The sequence below is a fragment of the Anabrus simplex genome, chromosome 6 (assembly GCF_040414725.1).
Source record: "Anabrus simplex isolate iqAnaSimp1 chromosome 6, ASM4041472v1, whole genome shotgun sequence".
In the NCBI taxonomy this organism is placed as follows: Eukaryota; Metazoa; Arthropoda; class Insecta; order Orthoptera; family Tettigoniidae; genus Anabrus; species Anabrus simplex.
Window position 1 is genome coordinate 305,190,512 of NC_090270.1, and position 21,951 is coordinate 305,212,462.

Here is a 21,951-nt window from a genome sequence, read left to right on the forward strand (position 1 = left end):
TGTTTCCGAGAATACATTTTACTCCTGCAGTCACTCTTAAAGTCTGTTGGCTCTGTGGAGATGTCGCTGATGAATGATCAAGTCAATCTTTGCATGAAATATGCAGCCACACAAGTCATATCTAAAGAGGTGGATGGAAGACATGGTTGGATCCAACATAGTTTCCTCTTTTCATGGGTTTCTATTTCTTGTCTGCAACGTGCCTGCTCAAACAGTGAGATACCTTCTGCAGTAGCTTTGCACCAAAAAACTCAATTCTGTGCAGTTGTTGTCCAGGTGTTAGCATTTATGTTGGTACTATTTATAGTCTTCTTAAGGTGGTCTTTATAACGTTTCAAAGGAGCACCTTGAGGCCTTTTGCCATAACCATTCTCACCGCAAAGAAGTTGTTTACGTAGTCTGCTATCAATCATACGCTGGATGTGATCAACCCATCTAAGCCAATGAGTGATAATGAAGGCTTCTATGCTGTTCATATGCGCCTTGTCAAGAACTGCCACACTGTTTATGTAGTCATCCCATTTGATGTTCATGATGGATCTAAGTTTCTGCTGATGGAAGCATTCCAGTTTCTTTATGTCACGACGGTAAAGTGTCCAGGTTTCACATCCATATAGTTATGTTGTAGTCATAATTGTACATGTGAATGTACAAAATTCTCCTGCTTTACCCATGATGATCTCTATTATTACAGGATTCTCAGAAAAAAAGAAATGTTGTTTGCATCAGTTGTTACTGCTGCTGCTTCTCAATCTAGATAATAATTATAATAAAAGTATATGTGTAGATGTGATGTAAGGCAACTTGTAAAAAAAAAAAAAGTCAGTGTCAGAAAAGGGAATTGCAAAGAGAAGAGGCGAAGAAACACTAAAAGCACGAAAAGATGAGGATAAATTCCATCACCAGGCAGACCGTATGGTTCTAGAAACTGGTAGATGGTGGTGATTATTGTTTTAAGAGGAAGTACAACTAGGTAACCATCCTCTATATAACACTAACTAGAAAGAAAATATGGTAGGGATCCGACACTTCAAAAAATGAAGATATCGGCCAAAGGAAGACAAGGGCCGTGAAGGGCATGAAAATGAAAGACTACCTAGGATTCGCAACCTAATAGCATTGGGGTCGAAAAGAACAAGAGTTGACCAAGGGTTGTCAGATAGGCAGAGCCACTGGATTGTTGCTACAGGTCTCCCCACGTGATTGGTCGCGGAGGAATCAACTCCAGTATACGGACTCTGGTGTAGTGTAGTTGACTTGCAGTCTGTGCAGTGAAGTGTTCCCTGTCAAACATGCCTCGACTCAGAGAAGAGCACGCTATCAACAACAGTCGCCATTTGAGAGGGCTCGGATAATTGGGCTGTGTGAGGTTGGATTATCGCTAAGGACTGTCGCTGCACGTGTTGGCCGACAGGCATCTACGGTACAACGTGTATGGCAGCAGTGGTTAAATGAAGGTACCCACACTCATAGGCATAGGCCCAGAGCAACAGACAACTGTGAGAGAAGATCGCCGCATCATTCGGATGGCCCGGATGGAACCCCATGCAACAGCAGCGCCAATTTGAGCAGCTGTGGCACCTCATGTTACACAACAAACAGTTGGTAATCGCTTGCGTGCAGTTGGCTTACGAGCCTGTATCCCTGCAGAAGGTGTTCCAATGACCCCACAACAGTGACGTGTAAGGCTGTCCTGGTGTCGAGAAAGATCGATGTGGGTCGACGAATGGCATAGGATCGTCTTTAGTGATGAATCGCGCTTCTGTCTTGCCCGCAGTGATCGCCGGAATCGTGTGCGCCGACATACCAGGGAGAGGGGCCGCCCAGATCTTATTGTCGAGAGGCACACAGGGCCAACACCAAGCATTATGGTCTGGAGAGCTATTGGCTTTAATGTGAAATCACAATTAGTGCTTGTTGAGGGCACTATGACTGCTCGACACTACGTTGATAGGGTACTCAATCCAGTGGTTGTCCCTATGATGGCGAACATTGCTAATGGGATGTTTCAGCAGGACAATGCCCAGGTTCACACTGCACGCATCTCCAGAGAAGCTCTCCATGACATCATAACCTTAGAATGGCCCGCCAGATCCCCGGACCTCAGTCCTATTGAGCATGTGTGGGACATGATGGGTTGACAACTGGCCAACCGTCCTCAGCCACCCACAACTCTGGAACAACTGACCCGTGCAGTGCAGCAAGCATGGGCCACAATTCCTCAGGAAGCGATCCAGGGCCTTATTGACACCATGCCTCGATGAATTCGTCAATGTATTGCAGAAAAAATCAGCTTCATGGTCCGTATCGCTCTTCAATAGATTCACAATTAAGTATTTATTTATTTTCCACCTAGTCGATACAATCATTGCTTAAGGCAATTTTTAATGGTCAAAAGTGGTACATGTTTTGTATATTATCAACATCTTCAGCCACATAACACTGTTTAGATGAAAAATATATAAATTGACAAAGTAATGCTTTAGAGGAAGTGTCCTTAAAATTAACATAAGATTGACAACATTAAAACAAACAAATAACTCGAGAGGAAATATATAAATTATTTCTACAATAGAAAGCAGTCGTCAAGGAAACACTTGTACAATATTCCATAGAGGATATGTCCTAATGAATATTCTTTTCTTAATAATTCATGAAAAAAGTTTGATTTATAAATAAAATATTATACAATTTATAAGTAATTATCAAAATGAGGAAATCCAGATATCACAGTGTGGCTCTTATTATTAATGCAGATGAAAATATAACTAATTCCTAGTTGTCAAATCTTATTAAGCCTGCTTTCCTTTGGAACAGTAACTCCTGTCATTCTTTCACAGTTTTCCGTCGGGTGTAATATTGATGATGCGTTCTTCCTTGCTCTTGCACCTGAGGAGGTGAAGGAGCGGGGGATATAGGTGTGTCAAGAACTTCCTTGCTGTCACCTATAGCTTCAACTGAGGAGGAATAAGTTGTAGGGCTATCTGTAGGTGGAGAAATTACAATTCTTTTTTTCGTGATCTTTCTCAAGCATTTTCAAATATACTAGAATTTGATAATATAATGGATTCTTAATATTCTACAGCCTCATTAAGGTTATCATTTTTCTTTACAAGTTGGTCTAGATGAATGTATAGATCTTCATTAAGGTTATCATTTTTCGTTACAAGTTGGTCTAGATGAATGTATAGATCTTCATATGTGTTCATTAAGCTGCCCTTTTTTAACTTTTTTATGATGGTCAGGTCTTGTTCTATGTTGGTAAATTTATGACCTGTGGCAGTCATGTGTGATCCCATTGCTGAGAATCTTCTATGTTTTTCAGCATTCACATATTCCAAATATCTAACTTTAAAATTTTTAATTTATAAATTGACCTTTTTTCATGAATTATTAAGAAAAGAATATTCATTGGGACATATTCTCTATGGAATATTGTACAAGTGTTTCCTTGACGACTGCTTTCTATTGTAGAAATAATTTATATATTTCCTCTTGAGTTATTTGTTTGTTTTAATGTTGTCAATCTTATGTTAATTTTAAGGACACTTGCTCAAAAGCATTACTTTGTCAATTTATATATTTTTCATCTAAACAGTGTTATGTGGCTGAAGATGTTGATAATATACGAAACATGTACCACTTTTGACCATTAAAAATTGCCTTAAGCAATCATTGTATTGACTAGGTGGAGAAAAAAACCCCACTTAATTGTGAATGTTTTGCAGCTCGTGGTGGGCACATCCTGTATTGATTGTTGTCCAAACTTGCGGTCAGAGGGACCTGAAAGTGTAATCATCGAATCACAACTGAACACTCGTCCTGCATGTTCAATTGCAGCAACGTAGCACCATTCCTTCTGGGTGTTGCAAGTTACATTTTCTTCAGTGTACATAGAAACAATGCCAGGACTCAGCCCAGGGCCCAATTGTCGCCAACCCACGCTCCCAAGTTCAGAGCCACTGGTGCCCCTTTTAGTCGCCTCTTACAACAGACAGGGGATACAATGGGTGTTAATCTAATGCCCCCACCAATATGGTGTAGAAAATGGCAGCTTTGAATCCTGAAAGAGGTGACAGAAGCACTGGATAACTACTTTAGTTCATATCCTGCAGAGGGATCCATGATCTTCCAGAACATAGAGGAAATTTCATTTATTATGAAGGGAACCATTTTTGATCTACTAGATATGCTGTACTTATTATTTGTGTATTTCCTTTTGGAAGGTCAAAATCCAACAGAACTTTTTTATTTGCCTCAAGCAATATAAATCTATGTTCTCCATAAGACAACTCTGACAAAACTACTTACCAATGCAGTTCCTTGGGCCCTCTCCAAAAGGTAAATAAGAATAATGAGGACGAATCCTCTTATTCTCCTCTGAGAAATGCTCTGGATTGAATTGCTCAGGCTTTGGAAAGAATTCAGGGTCCCAGTGAAGTCCCAGCACAGGTATGATGATTGTCTGATCTTTTTCCAGGATAATATTCTCATCACCAGGCAGTCTGTATGGTTTTAGAGATCTTCGGTCCAGAAATGGCAATACTGGATACTTGCGGAGAGTCTCTAAGAACATGAAAATTGTCTATTAGAGGTGATAGATACATTACGATGAAACTTCTCCTTACGAATACACTAAAAACTGGCAGATTTTTATGTCCCAACCAAAATAATATAGAATCAATTCTGGCTTAAGAACACTCTCATGTTGAATGATATCAACTTCATGTCCGTACTGACAATATAATTGTTTAATTGAGTCCTCCTATTCAATCTATGAAGGTGTCATTTTTACGTTATCGACCATATATGTTTCGACCCCTATTTTCGGTCATGTTCAGAGGATTGAATCTTAAAGGTACATAATCTACAGTTCATTGATGTACTAATAAGAGCTTACGGACACTACTACAATAAGTCTCGCTAAAATCTTGAATCTTAAAAGTAATCAGCAGTGTCATAATAAAATTTAAGGGACACTGATGTAACAGGTCTCACTTGAATCTTGATTATTAACATGTAAAGTATAGTTAAAATATGGCATTATCTTAAAATTATAAAACCATGTTGTGTAGTAAATTCTCTTTCTCCTCTCTTGAAAGAAACACATTTATATTGTTTGCTTCATCTCGTTGTTGGAAAGGCCATGTTTCTATAACCTAACCTAACCTAACCCCATGGCACTACAGCCCTTGACGGGCCTTGGCCTTCCAAGCGACCGCTGCTCAGCCTGAAGGCCTGCAGATTACGACGTGTCGTATGGTCAGCACGACGAATCCTCTCGGCCGTTATTCTTGGCTTTCCAGACCGAGGCCGCTATCACATCGTCAGATAGCTCCTCAATTCTAATCACATAGGCTGAGTTGACCTCGAACCAGCCCTCAGATTCAGGTAAAAATCCCTGACCTGGCCAGGAATTGAACCCGGGGCCTCTGGATTAGAGGCAGGCATGCTACCCCTACACCACAGGGCCGGCCCATGTTTCTATACAGACCATAACATGTGAGCCACTTGGAAGTGAAATGTGATTTTTGCCTCTATACAAAGTGTTCCCAAGAATGTGAGAATTAGTGATAGACACCTTAAAATAACACAAACTTCCCTATGAACACACGTCCTGTGGACGACCATCTTTCTCTCCCCCTCTCTGAGTGGCCAGGGAGCCATCAACTTAAGGGGACAGAATGGACAGAACTGGGATTCCAAGACTTGATACGCTGTACTGTGTGTTACAAAAATACAAAGGATTACCCCAGTTAATACAGGACATGACCAAGAGCACACATGCCGCCCCTAGAAGCAGCTGCATGTCGTTTATTTTGTTCTGTCTGGTCAGTGTGATTTAGAGAAGTGCTGCGTACAGTCATATCATACCACTGTTGCCTCATAGCCTGCTGAATTGCAGATATATGGCAAAGCTACATTGTTGGCCTTTCTGATGCTAATTTCTCATTATTGAGGATTGTACAACAGTGTAAAATGAAAGGTTTCAATACTAGTAAGTCCTCTGTAGGCAATGTGATAAAATTACATCAGAATGGTTTCCCGCCAGAGACAACAACATTAAGAAATATGGGTAAGTGGTTCCACCTATTCAATACTACAAAATTGTGAAGGGTATTCAGTATTATGTGACACATACACTAATATAATTTAATTTACTGTATCAACACAAGATATTAGTCACTACACTCTAGATACTACCAGGCAAACTTGAACATTCTACATAGTTCATTAACATATATTGTATGAGGAATTGTTTTTACCAAAAAATTGGTTGCTGCAATCTGACTGCCTCCGCACGTATAATGACTTTTAATATTCTAAAATGAAATCAGCCAATCTTACTGTATGTTAAATATAATTTTAAAATGTTTATAATTCAGTAGAGCCAATTGAATACCCTTAATGTCCAATCAAGTTATATTTTATGAAAAAGTTTTTTTTACAAAAATTCAATGCTGTAATCAATCTTTTATAACATCTACAAGCAATTTGACATCATTTACTATCTTTATATTCAAAAGATCGTATAATATTTATGACTTGTAGTGTATCTCATAAGAATTATTCTAGTCTTTGTATTTTAAATATATAAGTTTTTATGGTGTACACCCAATACAAAAATTTAGTTTAAGAACAATGGTTCAAGTTGTACATACAAAAATGTTTAAATTATGTTAGCCTAGTTTTCTAAATGCCTTGTAACAATTTTCTTAGGCTGATGATGGCAAAACCAGTCCCAATAATGAAATCAAATAAATATGTGACGTATTAATAACTTCACAATTTTGTAGTATTGAATAGGTGGAACCACTTACCCATATTTCTTAATGTAAATCTTGATTCAATACGGACCAAAAATGAAATTTTTGACATTAAATAGAAACGACGACTTCGAAAAAACTGCCACGGGAGAGAGTTCGACCCTCCAGGACTCCGGACATCAGTAGGAAGGTAAAAGCTACTGTCCTGAAAGAAAATTCACCAACTCAAAACAGGCACCTTGCCAGTGACATAAACACATTTAAAGGTTTAGTATACTGTATAATTTAAAAAAAATATGAACCTGGTAAAGCGGTACAAGGCCTGTGGACATGCTCTGAAAGCAATGCACATTAAAGATGGTTCACTAACACCAGAAAATTATGTGGAAACTACCTAGCATGGGATAAATGGCAGTCAATTGTTATCCTAGATGAAGCTTTAGTTTATTTGGATGACAACAACAAACCCTGGGCAATTTGCTATCGCTCAATAGGCCAAAAGGGGCACTCAAACTTTGTCAAGGGAAACAAAGAAAAGTTTTACTAGGGATTTCATGGTAGTGGCAGGATATTCATCCCAGGGTAAATTCAGAATCCTCAGAGTGCCAAAGAATATGAAGATCTATGCTACCTACTTCCAGAAGAATGTTATGGACCCCTATTTCAATGAATATATCCCAAGACTGTACGGTGAGGATGCTTCAAATATCTGAATCCCCATGGATAAAGCATCTAGTCATACTGCTACATCATCAGCCACCTACTTCAAGAGAAAAGAAGCAGAGACGGGTGTCCGTGTCATATCATTTAGTGACATCCCTGTCAAATCTCCAGATGCCTTGCCGGTAGATTTCTGTGCATTTGGTTTCCTGAAAAGAGGGCTTTCTTCTAGATGTCCCACCACTATTGAGGACCTTTGGAAAGTGTGCAAGGATGTGCGGGACAATATTCCTCTTCCTGTACTCCATCGAAGTCTTCTACTGTGAAAATTGAGATGTAATGCAATAGTCTGTGCCTGTGGCTATCACACTGAGCACAATCAGGTCTGGAGAAAAAGAATCGCCTAGGATAAAAATTACTTCAAACTCAGCCAAACTTAACTGGGGCAACCCTCCGAAGAAGAATTATTTTTTTTAAGACTGTACAGAAATGCACTGTGTTGACAAGAAGATAATACATTGAAGGTTCCATAGTAGTACTGTACCTGCTAGCCCTCCAGTATGATTACCTGGTAGCGGGTGAATGAAGAAAGTCATAAAATATTGCCCGACTGACAGGTCCAAAGTCCAGTCAATTCAACATTTATTGTAACTTTAATTTGCTCTCTTGTCAGTTATTTTGTATTGACCGAGCTCGATAGCTGTAGTCGCTTAAGTGCGGCCAGTATCCAGTATTCGGGAGATAGTAGGTTCGAACCCCACTGTCGGCAGCCCTGAAAATGGTTTTCCATGGTTTCCCATTTTCACACCAGGCAAATGCTGGGGCTGTACCTTAATTAAGGCCACGGCCGCTTCCTTCCCACTCCTAGCCCTTTCCTGTCCCATCGTCGCCGTAAGACCTATCTGTGTCGGTGCGACGTAAAACAACTGGCAAAAAAAAATAAAAAAAATAATAAAATCGTATTGAATGCCATGGCATATGATAATCCATGAAGAAGTTGAAGTTATTGAGTGTGTGAAAAAAGCTACATGCAGTGTTCGTGTGCAAAAAGATAAACTCTCTGAAGTAGAGAGACAGGCCTGACGAAATTTTTAACGGGAACTTCATAATGCTATACTGTACATTATTCATAAGTTAATATTGTAAATTTGCATAAATTATTTTACACATAGTATAAAAATGCACGATACATTCCTTTGACCCTTTCTACTTCAAGTTTTAATGCAATTAAACTGTATTTAGAATAAATCAATTTCATTTAAAGAATGAAGTTATACAAAATTAATGTTGTACATTTACAGTTAGATTAGGCAACCTCCCTTTCAGTAAAGGACATCTTCCAGATATGGACAAATTGTTATGTCCCTGTCATGTCCATAAATGGGAATTTTCACTGTATTTACTTATCTATAAATTATGTGCACTTACAGATTTACAAATAAATGTTACAAATACAGTACAACTCATATTTACATTCCAGTTCATATGTTAATCCATGTATATAGTTTAACTTCATGCTTTATTTTCAATCTCATTTACATGCAATGAAATCATTCACTGTTAGAAGCAGTCTATCATCAGATACCTTTTCACTGAAGATATAAGATTACCGTAACTTTCAGTAGGTTTCATTTCATCAGGTGCCAATTAAAAAAAAAAAGAAAAAAAAATGTTCTGTGGGCCAAAACTTTATTTTTACCCTTTGCAAGCAAAGTAGGCCTAGTAGGAAATCCAAAAATAGTCACCAGTGTCCGCTGTGGCACTCAACATATTCTTAACCGAACACTAGAGTTTCCTCCCCTGTGAACCATGCGACATAACCACGGTGGGGAGGTTTGCATGTCCCAATGAGGCAGATAGCCGAAACGTACGTGCAACCATATTGGATGGGTACCTGTTGAGAGACCAGACTAACGAATGGTTTATCAAACGGGGGGATAGCAGCCTTTCGGAAGTTGCCAGGGTGGCAGATTGGATAATTGACTGATATTGCCTTGTAATAATATTTAACATGGCTTAACTGTGTTGATACTGCTACACAGCTGAAAGGAAAGGGAAACTACCACTGTAACTATTTCCCAACGACATGCAGCTCTCTCTGCATGAATGAATGATGTATTGATGATGGCTTCCTCCCAGGGAAAATATTCTGGACATAAAAAGGTACCCCATTCAGGTCTCCGGGTGAGGACTACGCAGGAGGAAGCAATGATCAGGAAGATGAACACTAACACTCTGCGAGTTGGAGCATGGAATGTTAGAAGTTTGAATCGTTGTGGTAGGTTAGAGAATATGAAAAGGGAGAAGGATAGACTAAAGTTTGATGTAGTTGGTATAAGTGAAGTACGTTGGCAGGAAGAGCAGGATTTTTGGTCTGGCAACTAGAGAATTATCAATACAAAATCAAACTGGGAAATGCAGGAGTTGGTTTAATAATGAATAAGAAAACAGGGCACTGAGTAAGCTACTACTGCCAGCATAGTGAATGAATTATTGTTGTCAAGATAGACACCAAACCAATGTCCACCACAATAGTGCATGTCTATATGCTTACTAGTTCAACAGATGATGATGAAATAAAAAAAAAATATATGAAGAGAGAGAAGATTTAATACAATATGTAAAAGGTGATGAGAATCTAATTGTGATGGGAGAATAGAATTCAGTGGTACGCCAAGGAAGAGAAAGTAATGTCGTACGAGAATCTGGACTGGGGCGAAGAAATGAAAGAGGAAGTTGGCTGGTTGAATTCTGCATCGATCATAATTTAGTCTTTGCTAATCCTTGGTTCAAACACTACATACGATGGTTGTACACGTGGACAAGACCTCGAGACACAGGAATGTAGCCATCAAATAAGACTTCATTACGATCAGGCATAGATTCAGAAACCAGGTGTTGAATTGCAAGACATTCCCAGGAGCAGACATGGACTCTGACCACAATGTGATGGTCATGGAATGTCATCTGAAGTTGAAGAAATTGAAGAAAGGAATGCAAGAAGATGGGACTTAGTTAAGTTGAAAGAAAAGTGTGAGGGATTGTTTCAAGGAACACGTTGCACATGGGCTAAGTGAAAAGATGATGAGTGGACAATTGTGAAGAATGAGATCAGTAGGGCTGCTGAAGAAAAGTTAGGAAGAAAGGTAAGATCAAGTAAGAATCAGTGTATAATTCAGGATATATTAGACTTGATTGATGAATGCAAACAATTAAGAGGGCAGAAAAGAATACAGGCAACTAAAGAATGAAGTAGATAGAAAGTGCAGGTCAGCTAAGGAAGAATACATGAAAGAGAAGTGCAAAGATGTTGAAGCTTGTATGGCTGTAGGAAAGTTAGATGCTGCATATAGGAAAATCAAGGAAACCTTTGGAGAAAGGAAAACAAGGTGTATGAATATTAAGAGCTCAGATGGAAAACCACTTCTAGGAAAAGAAGACAAGGCAGAAAGATAGCAGAAACATATTAAACAATTGTATGAAGAAAAAGAAGTAGATGATAAGGTTCTGGAAAAAGAAACTGTTGGGAGGTCACAATTCAACGATAAAGCATTGAGAGACCTAAATAGAAACAAGGCACCTAGAATTGATGACATACCTTCAGAATTACTGACCACCTTAGGGGAAACCAGCATGGGGAGGTTATTCCATTTAGTGTGTAAGATGTATGACACAGGAGAAGTGCCATCCAATATTGGACAGAATGTTATAATACCTATTCCCAAGAAATCAGGTGCTGACAAGTGTGAAAACTACTGCACCATTAGTTCAGTGTCCGGCTCCATAGCTAAATGGTTAGTGTGCTGGACCTTGGTCACAGGGGTCACGGGTTTGATTCCCAGCAGGGTCGGGAATTTTAACCATAATTGGTTAATTTTGCTGGCATGGGGGCTGGGTGTATGTGTCGTCTTCACCATCATTTCATCCTCATCATGACGTGCAGGTCGCCTATGAGTGTCTGAGTCGAACTTGTCCTCAGACACTCCGGGCACTAAAAGCCATACACCATTTCATTTCATTAGTTTAGTATCTCATCCTTGCAAAATTTTAACACATATTATTTACAGAATAATGGAAAGATGTGTTGAAGCCGAGTTGGAAGAAGATCAGTTTGGCTTCAGAAAAAATGTAGGAATATGTGAGCAATCCTGACTTAATGTCTGAATTAGGAAAGACAAGCCTATGTACATGGCATTTGTAGATCTAGAAAAGGCGTTTGATAATGTTGATTGGACCAAGCTATTTGATATTCTGAAGGTGACTGGGGTTACATATCGAAGAAAAAATAATCTACAATCTGTACAAAAATCAGGCTGCAGTGATAAGAACTGAAGGCAATGAAAAAGCAGCAGGAATGCAGAAAGGAGTGAGGCAAGCCTGTAGCTCGTCACCTCTCCTTTTCAATGTTTACATAAAGGTGATAAAGGAAATCAAAGAGGAATTTGGAAAAGGAATCACCATTGAAGGAGAGGAAATAAAAACTCTGAGATTTGCCAATGATATTGTTATTCTATCTGAGTCTGCAGAAGATAGGGAGAAATTGCTCATTATGCCAGCACATGCTTGCTGAGGCTGTAAGATTATTATCTTATTTGAAATTTGCTACAGGTCTAATACCCTTATTTGCAAATAAAGCATACTGATTGATTAATTAATTGATTTACTTTCAAGTGTCTAGAAATACTTTCAAATGCCTTCAAAGTGTAAGGTTAATTTATTTTTAGGGATGACCTCGAAACCACTCCTGCTCCCAAATTTTCATAGCTCCCAGGGCTCACATTCAAAGCACCTAACCCCTTCTCCCCTACCAAAAAAAAAAGTTGAAATTCCTTTTACACTGGGGAATAATTTTAAACCTTCAATTTTTACGCTAATTTTTACTAAAACAGACATCCTGATTTTGAATCTGCAATCAGTTTTCTTGTATCATGTCAGGTATTTTCTCTACCACTCTCCTTGCGATAGGCATGCTGATTTTGAAACAGCGTTGGTTTTTTCTATCATATCAAGAATATGGAGACATAAAAAGAGTCACTGAGTTATTGAAATACCACACACACAATTGAGTCATATGTGTTGACCTTAAAATGTTAAGTGTACTTCTTGGACAGCAGCACGGATACACCAAATATCCCTGTTATCTCTGTATGTGGGACAGCAGAGCACATGAAAAGCACTGGCTGGAAAGTAAGCCCCTAATTGGCCTCCACGATCTGCCCTCAAACCAGGTGATCCAAACATTCTACATGAGCCACTTGTTGATAGAAAAAAAATTATATTCCCACCTTTGCTTTTGAAACTGGGCTCATGAAGCAGTATGTGAAAGCTTTGAAAACTGAAGGAGACAGTTTCAAGTATCTTCTTACTGCATTTCCTGGCCTGACATATGAAAAAATAAAGACCGGTATGTTTGATTGTCCACAGATTCGACAACTGATCAAACTGATCAGAGATCCACATTTGTTTGGGACAATGACAGAACTGGAAAGAAATGCTTGGTTATTATTCAAGGCCATTGTCATGAACTTTCTTGGAAATACATGAGCAGAGAATTACACTGAAAACACCCAAAAACTCTTGGATTCATACAAAATGCTTGGATGCAACATCAGCTTCAAGGTGCTTTTCCTGCATAGCCATGTAGATACGTTCCCCAAAACTCTTGGTGACACTAGTGATGAACAAGGTGAATGATTCCACCCAGATTTGATGGTCACAGAAGCATGCTATCAGAGTAGATGGGATCAATATATGCTGGCTGACTACTGCTGGAGTATTCGGAGGGATTGTCTACAGATTTCACACTCCAGGAAAAGCTATAAGTGCAAATTTTTGCCAGAAGTGGAATGAATGATCAGACTTTATTGCTGTTTGAATTTAACTTTATTCCTTTACTTTCCTTTGTATTTATCCAATTTGAATGATTTTGGAGGGTACAAGGTATCATAAAAACCTGATGAGATAGAAAAAACTCAGGTCTTATTGAAACTCTGCACCCAAAAATTGGTCAAAAATAAATCTAAGACAACAAAAACACTGTTCCCCAGTGTTATTTGGAATTACAAATCGTTACAAATTTCATTGTGATCCATACTGACAGTTATCAGTTACAAAATAAAATGTTAAGTTCAACTTAATCAATACTTGTATTTATTTATTGTTCTGGTTTCTTTAGGAGAGATTCAATATTACAATAGATAAAAAAATATGTCCACCTAATCAATACATATTTACAGTTTTTGTTAACACAAATATCACATTGTGGTACTAGTCTTGAGCATGTTCCAGATCATCTTCAAAAGGCAAAGTCATCTCCGTACAGGCCATGAAGGCGTATAAGGTAAAGGCTTCCACTATCTGTAACCTCGGCACTTGATGCGGTAAAGTGGTTAACTCTACGTCCAGCTGCCTTTACCCCCAAGGAATTAACCTGATACTCATTTTTGGTGTAGGCTGAGTGAACCTCAGGACCATATGCACTCCGGAAGTGAAAATCTTGTTTCTTAAATTTTTCGACTTCCTGACGGAGAATCGAACCGACGTCCTTCCAGGTGAAGTGAGGACACCTTTACCGCCTTGGCCAAGCAGCCCTTTAGGTCACCTTTAGCCATCTATAATTAAAATTGACAAATGTTTAATATTATTGTATCTTTGAAACAATTATAAAACCTGTTCTTAACATTTTTCTTTCTTTCACATGCATTATTCACTTAACAAAATACATATTGACAACAATAACATCTTTAATGTAAAATATTTCTCGAGATCCACCAAATGTTATCCAATTAGGTAAACTATACTCATTATGACTTTAACTTCTTATGAAACATCACACGGTCACATTTTAATACAGATATATTGAATTCAATTCAAGTTCCTTATGGAATACCATGTGAACACAAGTCTTATTACACCACTTCTGCGACTTTCTTCAAGCCATCTCACTAGCCCAACAAGACCAAACTGGAAAAAATTTTAAACTCTAAATGATATTTTATCAAGATTTAACCAAAACACAACAGATGATGTGATGAATTAATACTTAATGTGACGTCATTTGGACATAATTTTACTTTTTTAAGAATTGAATTTTAACTCATGTTCCTCACAATATCACCATAAAGGTTTAATATAGTGTAGGTACCATTAGACTGTAAGAAGAAGTTTTACAATTGTTTCAAGGATACAATAATGTTAAACATTTGTCAGTTTTAATTATACGTGGCTGAAGATGACCTAGAACATGGTCGAAACAAGTATGTATAATCACAAATAGATGTGTATTGATTAGGTGGACATACTTTTTCAACCTATTGTAATCGTAATTGTTCATTAAATATGGACTGAACATGAAGATTATTTCATATGATTCAATATGCTAGTTAACAACAATTGCTCAATACTCACCTGATAATACTTGATCAAGATATACCATTCTTTGAAGGGCCTCGTAACTGACCGTCCCATCACCTTCAGCAAGAGCTGACTGGATGTCATCCCTCAGTCTTTTCTGAATGTCAGGCTGAAGTGAGAGTTCATAGAGAGCAAAACTCAGGGTGGTTGACGAAGTCTCAAAACCTGCTGTTAAGAACGTGAATGCCTGAGCAACAAAATCATCATCCTCAAGCTCTGTAATCAACAAAACAGGAAAACTAATTAATGTCTATTTAGGAGAGCAGAAAACTAGGAAGAAGAATTTATATAGAGAAACTGAGATTGATAAGAATGAATAGATAGATAGATAGATAGACAGATAGATAGGGAGATAAATTAAATATTTTACCTGACAAAGTTAGGGACATTTGGCCCTATCTTACGCTTAATCAGCAAAGTTGCCAACTCCCTTTTTAAGCCGTATACCTACAAGCAAATCAGAATGTCCCTGTAATTTCCCGAAAGTATCTACAAAATTATTTTTACTCTAGATATTTAAAACGAATGTACCTTTTTTTGGTCAAAATTCTATTCTACATAAAATCTGCTATTATTTCATTCTAGATGTATATTTGAACTCACCAAATGAATTTGGTTATGCCTGCCTGAAGTCATACATATTTTGCTCAATGAGCTAATCTGTGATGCCACAAGTTCTACAGTCTTTGACTTGTGCCTTTATTCCTCTTTTTAGTTTTTGTGCCATTCAGCACAGAAAAAAATCAATTCTGTTTTCATATTTGAATGAAGAAATGTAACCATTAGTTTTGCAAGTATGGGTGATTTCCAACAAAAAAAGTAGTTTAAAATTAAGACTCGTTTTGATTTTCTTGGAATCATCATCACTTAAATAATAAAGATTTTATTGCAGCCAATGGCCATTAAATGCTAGATGCTTTACGTCGCACTGACACAGATAGGTCTTATGGCAACAATGGGATAGGAAAGGGCTAGGAGAGGGAAGGAAGCGGCTGCGGCCTTAATTAAGGTACAGCCCCAGCATTTTCCTGGTGTGAAAATGGGGAAACCATGGAAAACCATCTTCAGAGCTGCCAACAGTGGGGTTCGAACCCACTATCTCCCGGATGCAAGCTCATAGCTGCGCACCCCTAACCGCACAGCCAACTCACCAACTCATGGCCATTAAAGTATGCTTATATGACTACATTAAACAGAATTTGGTTAGTCCGATCTGCCTTTTAGTACATGTCACATGATATAAGTCGCAAGTCTTCTTGCACAATACACATACAATACCAATATAAATGGTCCGTTATTGGACATTATAAATTTTCCAGCTAACTCATTCCTGGTTGCCAGTGTTTCGCCCCCGTGTGCTAGGTACCAACTGATGAGCCCAGCCTAGCACACGGGGGCGAAACGCTGGCAACCAGGAATGAGTTAGCTGGAAAGTTTATAATGTCCAATAATGGACCATTTATATTGGTATTATAAATTTACTCATTCGGAACAAATATTTTAAATTCCCTATGGGAATCAACATCTGTATCAATACACATTTACCAAAACATTCCTTTCTCGGGGTGTGAAAAGTTTTGTTAGTACACACGCGGTGATGAAAACCGTGTGTTGCTAATCTAGTCACTATGTGCCTAAGTTCATAGTCTGCCTTCATCCAACTCGTACTAGTCATAGCCTCTGTGGTGTAAAATGTTTCCCATACATCTCTCTTCTTGGTTTGCAGCTGTTTGTAACTGGTTGAATGCAGCTATAGATGGCAATATTAGTTTGAGTCGCAGTTCTTCTGTATAGAAGAGTTCTCTTGTCAGTTCGTAACATAGTTTTGAAGGAGTGAATTTGGAGAAAACCAGGCGAGTTGGCTGTGCGGTTAGGGGTGCGCAGCTGTGAGCTCGAATCTGGGAGATAGTGAGTTCGAATCCCATTGTCGGCAGCCGTGAAGATGGTTTTCCGTGGTTTCCCATTTGCACACCAGGCAAATGCTGGGGCTGTACTGTAATTAAGGCCACAGCTGCTTCCTTCCCATTCCTAGGCCTTTCCCATCCCATTGTTGCCATAAGACCTATCTGTGTCGGTGCGACGTAAAGCAAATAGCAAAAAATATTGGAGAAAACATAATAACTTTTTCATGTAGATAGCTTTTACACTTTCAATGTCTTGAATATTTCTTTTTGTGAGATATGCCATAAAAATACACTTAAAGTAGTTAACGTGTATTGTATGTCTCAAAAACACATTGAATTTAAATGACTTCCTTAGAGTCCATGTCACATTAATTAAGCATGTGTGCACATTTTTAAGCAAAGTTTCAAAATGGTCTATAAAAATTTGTGGTTGTGAATCTTATTAAGTATCTGTAGATGCCGTGGATGTATGTTAAAACTTATGTTAAAATGTAAACATTTGATTTGGTTTGTTTATTCAATGTTGTGAAAAATCTTGTAAAAATAGAAAATGTTGAGGCAGTCGGAGGTTGTAAAATTGGAATGTATTGCTTATTTTGAATTACGTACAGAATTGCCGGGGAGCTGAGGGAACATACTTCATTGCTTGTAGTGGCTGCTGTAATTTTAAAGTGGAACTGCTGAATGTTTATGTTAAAAGTTGTATGACAGTTCAGCCCTGGTTGTATGAAACATGAAGTCGCAACAGAAACTTAATAAGATTCACAACCACAAGCTTTATACAACGTTTTAAAACTTTCTTAAAATTGTGCACGCATGCTCAATTAATGTGATTTGGACTCTAAGGAAGTCATTTAAATTCAATGTGTTTTTAAGACATACAATTCATGTTAGCTACTTGAAGTCTATTTTTAAGGCATATTCCATGTAAGATCAGAAATCAAGTGAATACGAAAGTAGCTGGTATCGAGGTTCCTATTACTAGTGTCATAAAGAAATGCAGACTTCAATGGAGGAGAGAGGACACAAATGGGAGGATGCAGTGGAGCAGAAGAAGTATGAAGACAGAAGGAGAAGGCGAACGCTTGTACACCACACTCGCAAAACTGGTGTTGGGAAATGATGATGATGATGATGATGATGATGATGATTCCATGTAAAATGTGTGTTAGTCCTGATACCTTTTCTGATTTATGTATTTCTTTGAACTGATGTTGATTCCAAGAAAATCGAAACTAGTCTTCATTTATTAAAGGTATAAATGATACAGTTATATAAAGTGTTGAATGGTGGAACATCCCTCGACTGATTCCTCTCAAATAAATCAAACATCAACACAGAAATGAAAGTTATGAATTATGAAAAAAGTAGTGTTATGAGAATTTTGAAAATTTTGGGCTAGGAAGACTTGGAACTAGGGTGACACGATGCTCCACTAAGCAGTATGTTCCAAGCTGTCAGTGGACAGAAGGCATGAAATTATATTAGTAGACAAATAAGCTTGAGGGGAGCTTTTAAAAGTGGGAAAGGTCATAATATGAAAATAAAACTAACATCGAAAGTCATAGGCCCAAAGGCAAACAATTAATAGGGAATCTGCCACATGGGCGACTGCCCTGAATGTGGGTCACTGATGACTGATTGAACTAGATTCAAAAGTGACTTACCCATAGGAGGTGATTTCTTCTCAGATTTCTCTGTTTGGTCTTCATCATCCACAGCGCCCTTATTCTTAATCTGAATGAGCAGGTCCAGGAAATCATTTCTAGTGACTCCATTCTTCTCTCTATATTCTATTGATTGCCATACAACATTTCTCACATAGTCAGTAACATCATTATCAATAATCTGCAGATTGAACAGTGATAATAAGTATGGAGCAAACTTTGAAGCAGCCATTTTCAGGCTCTTTGAAAAGGAAAATTCAAATATCTTTCTCAACATTCGGCGCAAATCACTGTCATCTTCCTTAAGGGCCTTCCCTTGCATTCCAAAGGCACATGATGCAATAACATCTGTAGTGAACCTTGCCATGGCATCCTTGACTCCCAAACAACCATCAACTGGAACAATGAATAACAATAAAAGGTCAGATTCTCTAGATATACTGCAGAGCAGATAAACCAACTTCAGACACAAACAGCAATGGTAGGCCTCAAGATCTCCTTTGAGAAAACAGATGTTATCACCAATATCAAGCTGGTGTCCAGAGAAGCAATCAATCAATCAATCAATCAATCAATATTGATCTGCATTTAGGGCAGTCGCCCAGGTGGCAGATTCCCTATCTGTTGTTTTCCTAGCCATTTCCTAAATGATTTCAACAAAATTGGAAATTTATTGAACATCTCCCTTGGTAAATTATTCCAATCCCTAACTCTCCTTCCTATAAATGAATATTTGCCTCAGTTTGTCCTCTTGAATTCCAACTTTATCTTCATATTGTGATCTTTCCTACTTTTATAAACGTCACTCAAACTTATTCATCTACTAATGTCATTCCACGCCATCTCTCCGCTGACAGCTCGGAACATACCACTTACTCGAGCAGCAATTCTTCCCGGCCCAAACTTTGCAACATTTTTGTAACGCTACTCTTTTGTCAGAAATCACCCAGAACAAATCGAGCTGCTTTTCTTTGGATTTTTTCCAGTTCTTGAATCAGGTAATCCTGGTGAGGGTCTCATACACTGGAACCATACTCTAGTTGGGGTCTTACCAGAGACTTATATGCCCTCTCCTTTACATCCTTACTACAACCCCTAAACACCCTCATAACCATGTGCAGAGATCTGTACCCTTTATTTACAATCCCATTTATGTGATTACCCCAATGAAGATCTTTCCTTATATTAACACCTAGATACCTACAATGATCCCCAAAAGTAACTTTCACCCCATCAACGCAGTAATTAAAACTGAGAGGTCTTTTCCTATTTGTGAAACTCACAACCTGACTTTTAACCCCGTTTATCAACATACCATTGCCTGCTGTCCATCTCACAACATTTTCGAGGTCACATTGCAGTTGCTCACAATCTTGTAACTTATTTATTACTCTGTAGAGAATAACATCATTCGCAAAAAGCCTTACCTATGATTCCACTCCTTTATTCATATCATTTATATATTTAAGAAAACATAAAGATCCGATAATACTGCCTTGAGGAATTCTCCTCATAATTATTACAGGGAGTGTTAGACGTGTGACAAGGCAAGATAGTGGATAGAAAAGTTCACATACTATACCTAGGTGAGTGGATAGAGCTCAACATTACCAAGAAGGATGTGACCACATCACAGATAAGGAGCATGAAAATGACATATCAGCTAACTAAAGGCATCTACAATAAGAGATCAATATCCCTAAATGTCAAGCTCAAATACTACTGCTCAGTCATCCAACTGGAGGTCCTTGCTATGCATAGAAAAGATCAGATGGAGAAACTGGAAGTCAAAGATTACAAGAAAAATCTTGGGCCCAGTGAAAGAAAATGGCAAATATAGAATACAGCACATCTACGAATTCAACACACATGTGGAAGATAGAACTGACAGGCACGATTCAAAAGAGAATTTAATTTTATGGTCACATGGCTAGATTAAGCCCAGCAAGACTGACAAGCAGAATCTTTTACCTACTTTATAGAAAGGAAAACCAAGGGAGCCTGGTTTACTAAGGTGCAAAGAGATGTGCAAGAAATAGGGATTACATGCGACAATATTCGGAACCATGACACTCCCCTCCCCCACACAAACATTAATCATAAAGCACACATGAATTTCCAAGAAATGCCTAATCTTAACACAGGTAAGAAGTGGAATGAAAAGTAGCAACAACATCATGAAATAACATAGTAATACTAAGCAAATGGTAAAGATCAAGGAAGGAAACAGAATAATATGGGCCATAGGTGGCCAAAACAATGAGAATAAGAAAAGGTTATGAAGAATGATTGTAGGACATATCATAGAAGATCTAGATGTACAGTGGTTGCTGTGTTTACGAACGAGAGAATTGACTTATTCTACCGGGCAAGTGTACTGTGCAGTTAAGGGTGCACAGCTGTGAGCTTGCTTCCGGGAGATAGTGGGTTCGAACCCCACTGTCGGCAGCCCTGAAGGTGGTTTTCCGTAGTTTCCCATTTTCACACCAGGCAAATGCTGGGGCTATACCTTAATTAAGGTCACGGCTGCTTCCTTCCCACTCCTACGCCTTTCCTATCCCATCGTTGCCATAAGACCTATCTGTGTCGGTGTGACGTAGAGCAAGTTCTTAAAAAAAAAAAAAAAAAAAAAAAAAAAGACTTATTCTATGCCATACATAGTGACTGTTGACCAAAATAATGTCTTAACATTATTTACAGAAGAAAGAGTATGATTGTTGTTTTAAAGGAGAAAACAATGGGATCATCAGCCACAATCTTTCTCTGTGTGTTCATATCTATATACAGCTATTCCAAAGACCCATTTCCAAATACAATATAGAAGAATATCAGCCAATCAAAATTGATCTGAATAATGTACATTACGTTTTGAAGGTTCTGAATGTGAAGATGGGAGTCCTGGTTCATCTAACAGCACTTGTTTGGAAGTCAAATGAGAAGCTGCAGTGATATGTTTTCTGTCATTCAAATGTTGTGTTTCTAGAAATCAATGAACTGCTTTTATATGCAAGGTTGGCAATATAATATTTTCTCTTCTGTAATACAAATATAATTTAAATCACTGATGTATTGCTGCAAACAGAAGCTTAAACTTGTTTGGACTTTTGTCACTCTGAACACTGGAACACAAAATGCCAAAACTAGATCACTCAAGGCTGAAATTAATATGATCCCTAAAGTTGGGAGCAACTGATGAATGTTGCACAATGCTGCTGAGTCTTGAAACTCAAAGAGCACTGGGATTCTCTTTTCTCACATTACATCATTTCATCATATGGCACACAAAGATATTCCCCATTCAATCTCTCATCTTCCTCTTCCTTATTATCTGCACATTGCCTTAATAAGTTATGGGTTTCATTACCGTATCTAATTTAGAATGCTGCTGTCATCCTGAATACTCCATCACTGCAGAGGAATGGGGAGTCCCCAGTTTCTATTGGAAATGCGATAGAAGACACAGATGCAAGCTGAGTATGTAGAATACAGACTAACATACATTCTGCTTTCATGGCAGTGCATGTCGATGCTAGAAATAGA

At 38.2% G+C, this 21,951-nt stretch overlaps 1 protein-coding gene across 1 annotated transcript in view; it reads right to left on the minus strand.

Annotated features, from left to right (window-relative positions):
• LOC136876510 (cytochrome P450 6j1) overlaps nt 1–21,951 on the minus strand; it is an 81,370-nt gene that overhangs the window by 13,354 nt on the left and 46,065 nt on the right. The window contains exons 3-5 of the mRNA XM_067150524.2: nt 18,412–18,807; nt 14,835–15,056; nt 4,312–4,566 (exon numbers count right to left, since the gene is read on the minus strand). Of these exons, the coding sequence (XP_067006625.2) occupies nt 4,312–4,566; nt 14,835–15,056; nt 18,412–18,807 (873 nt within the window). The remainder of the gene's footprint in view (nt 1–4,311; nt 4,567–14,834; nt 15,057–18,411; nt 18,808–21,951) is intronic.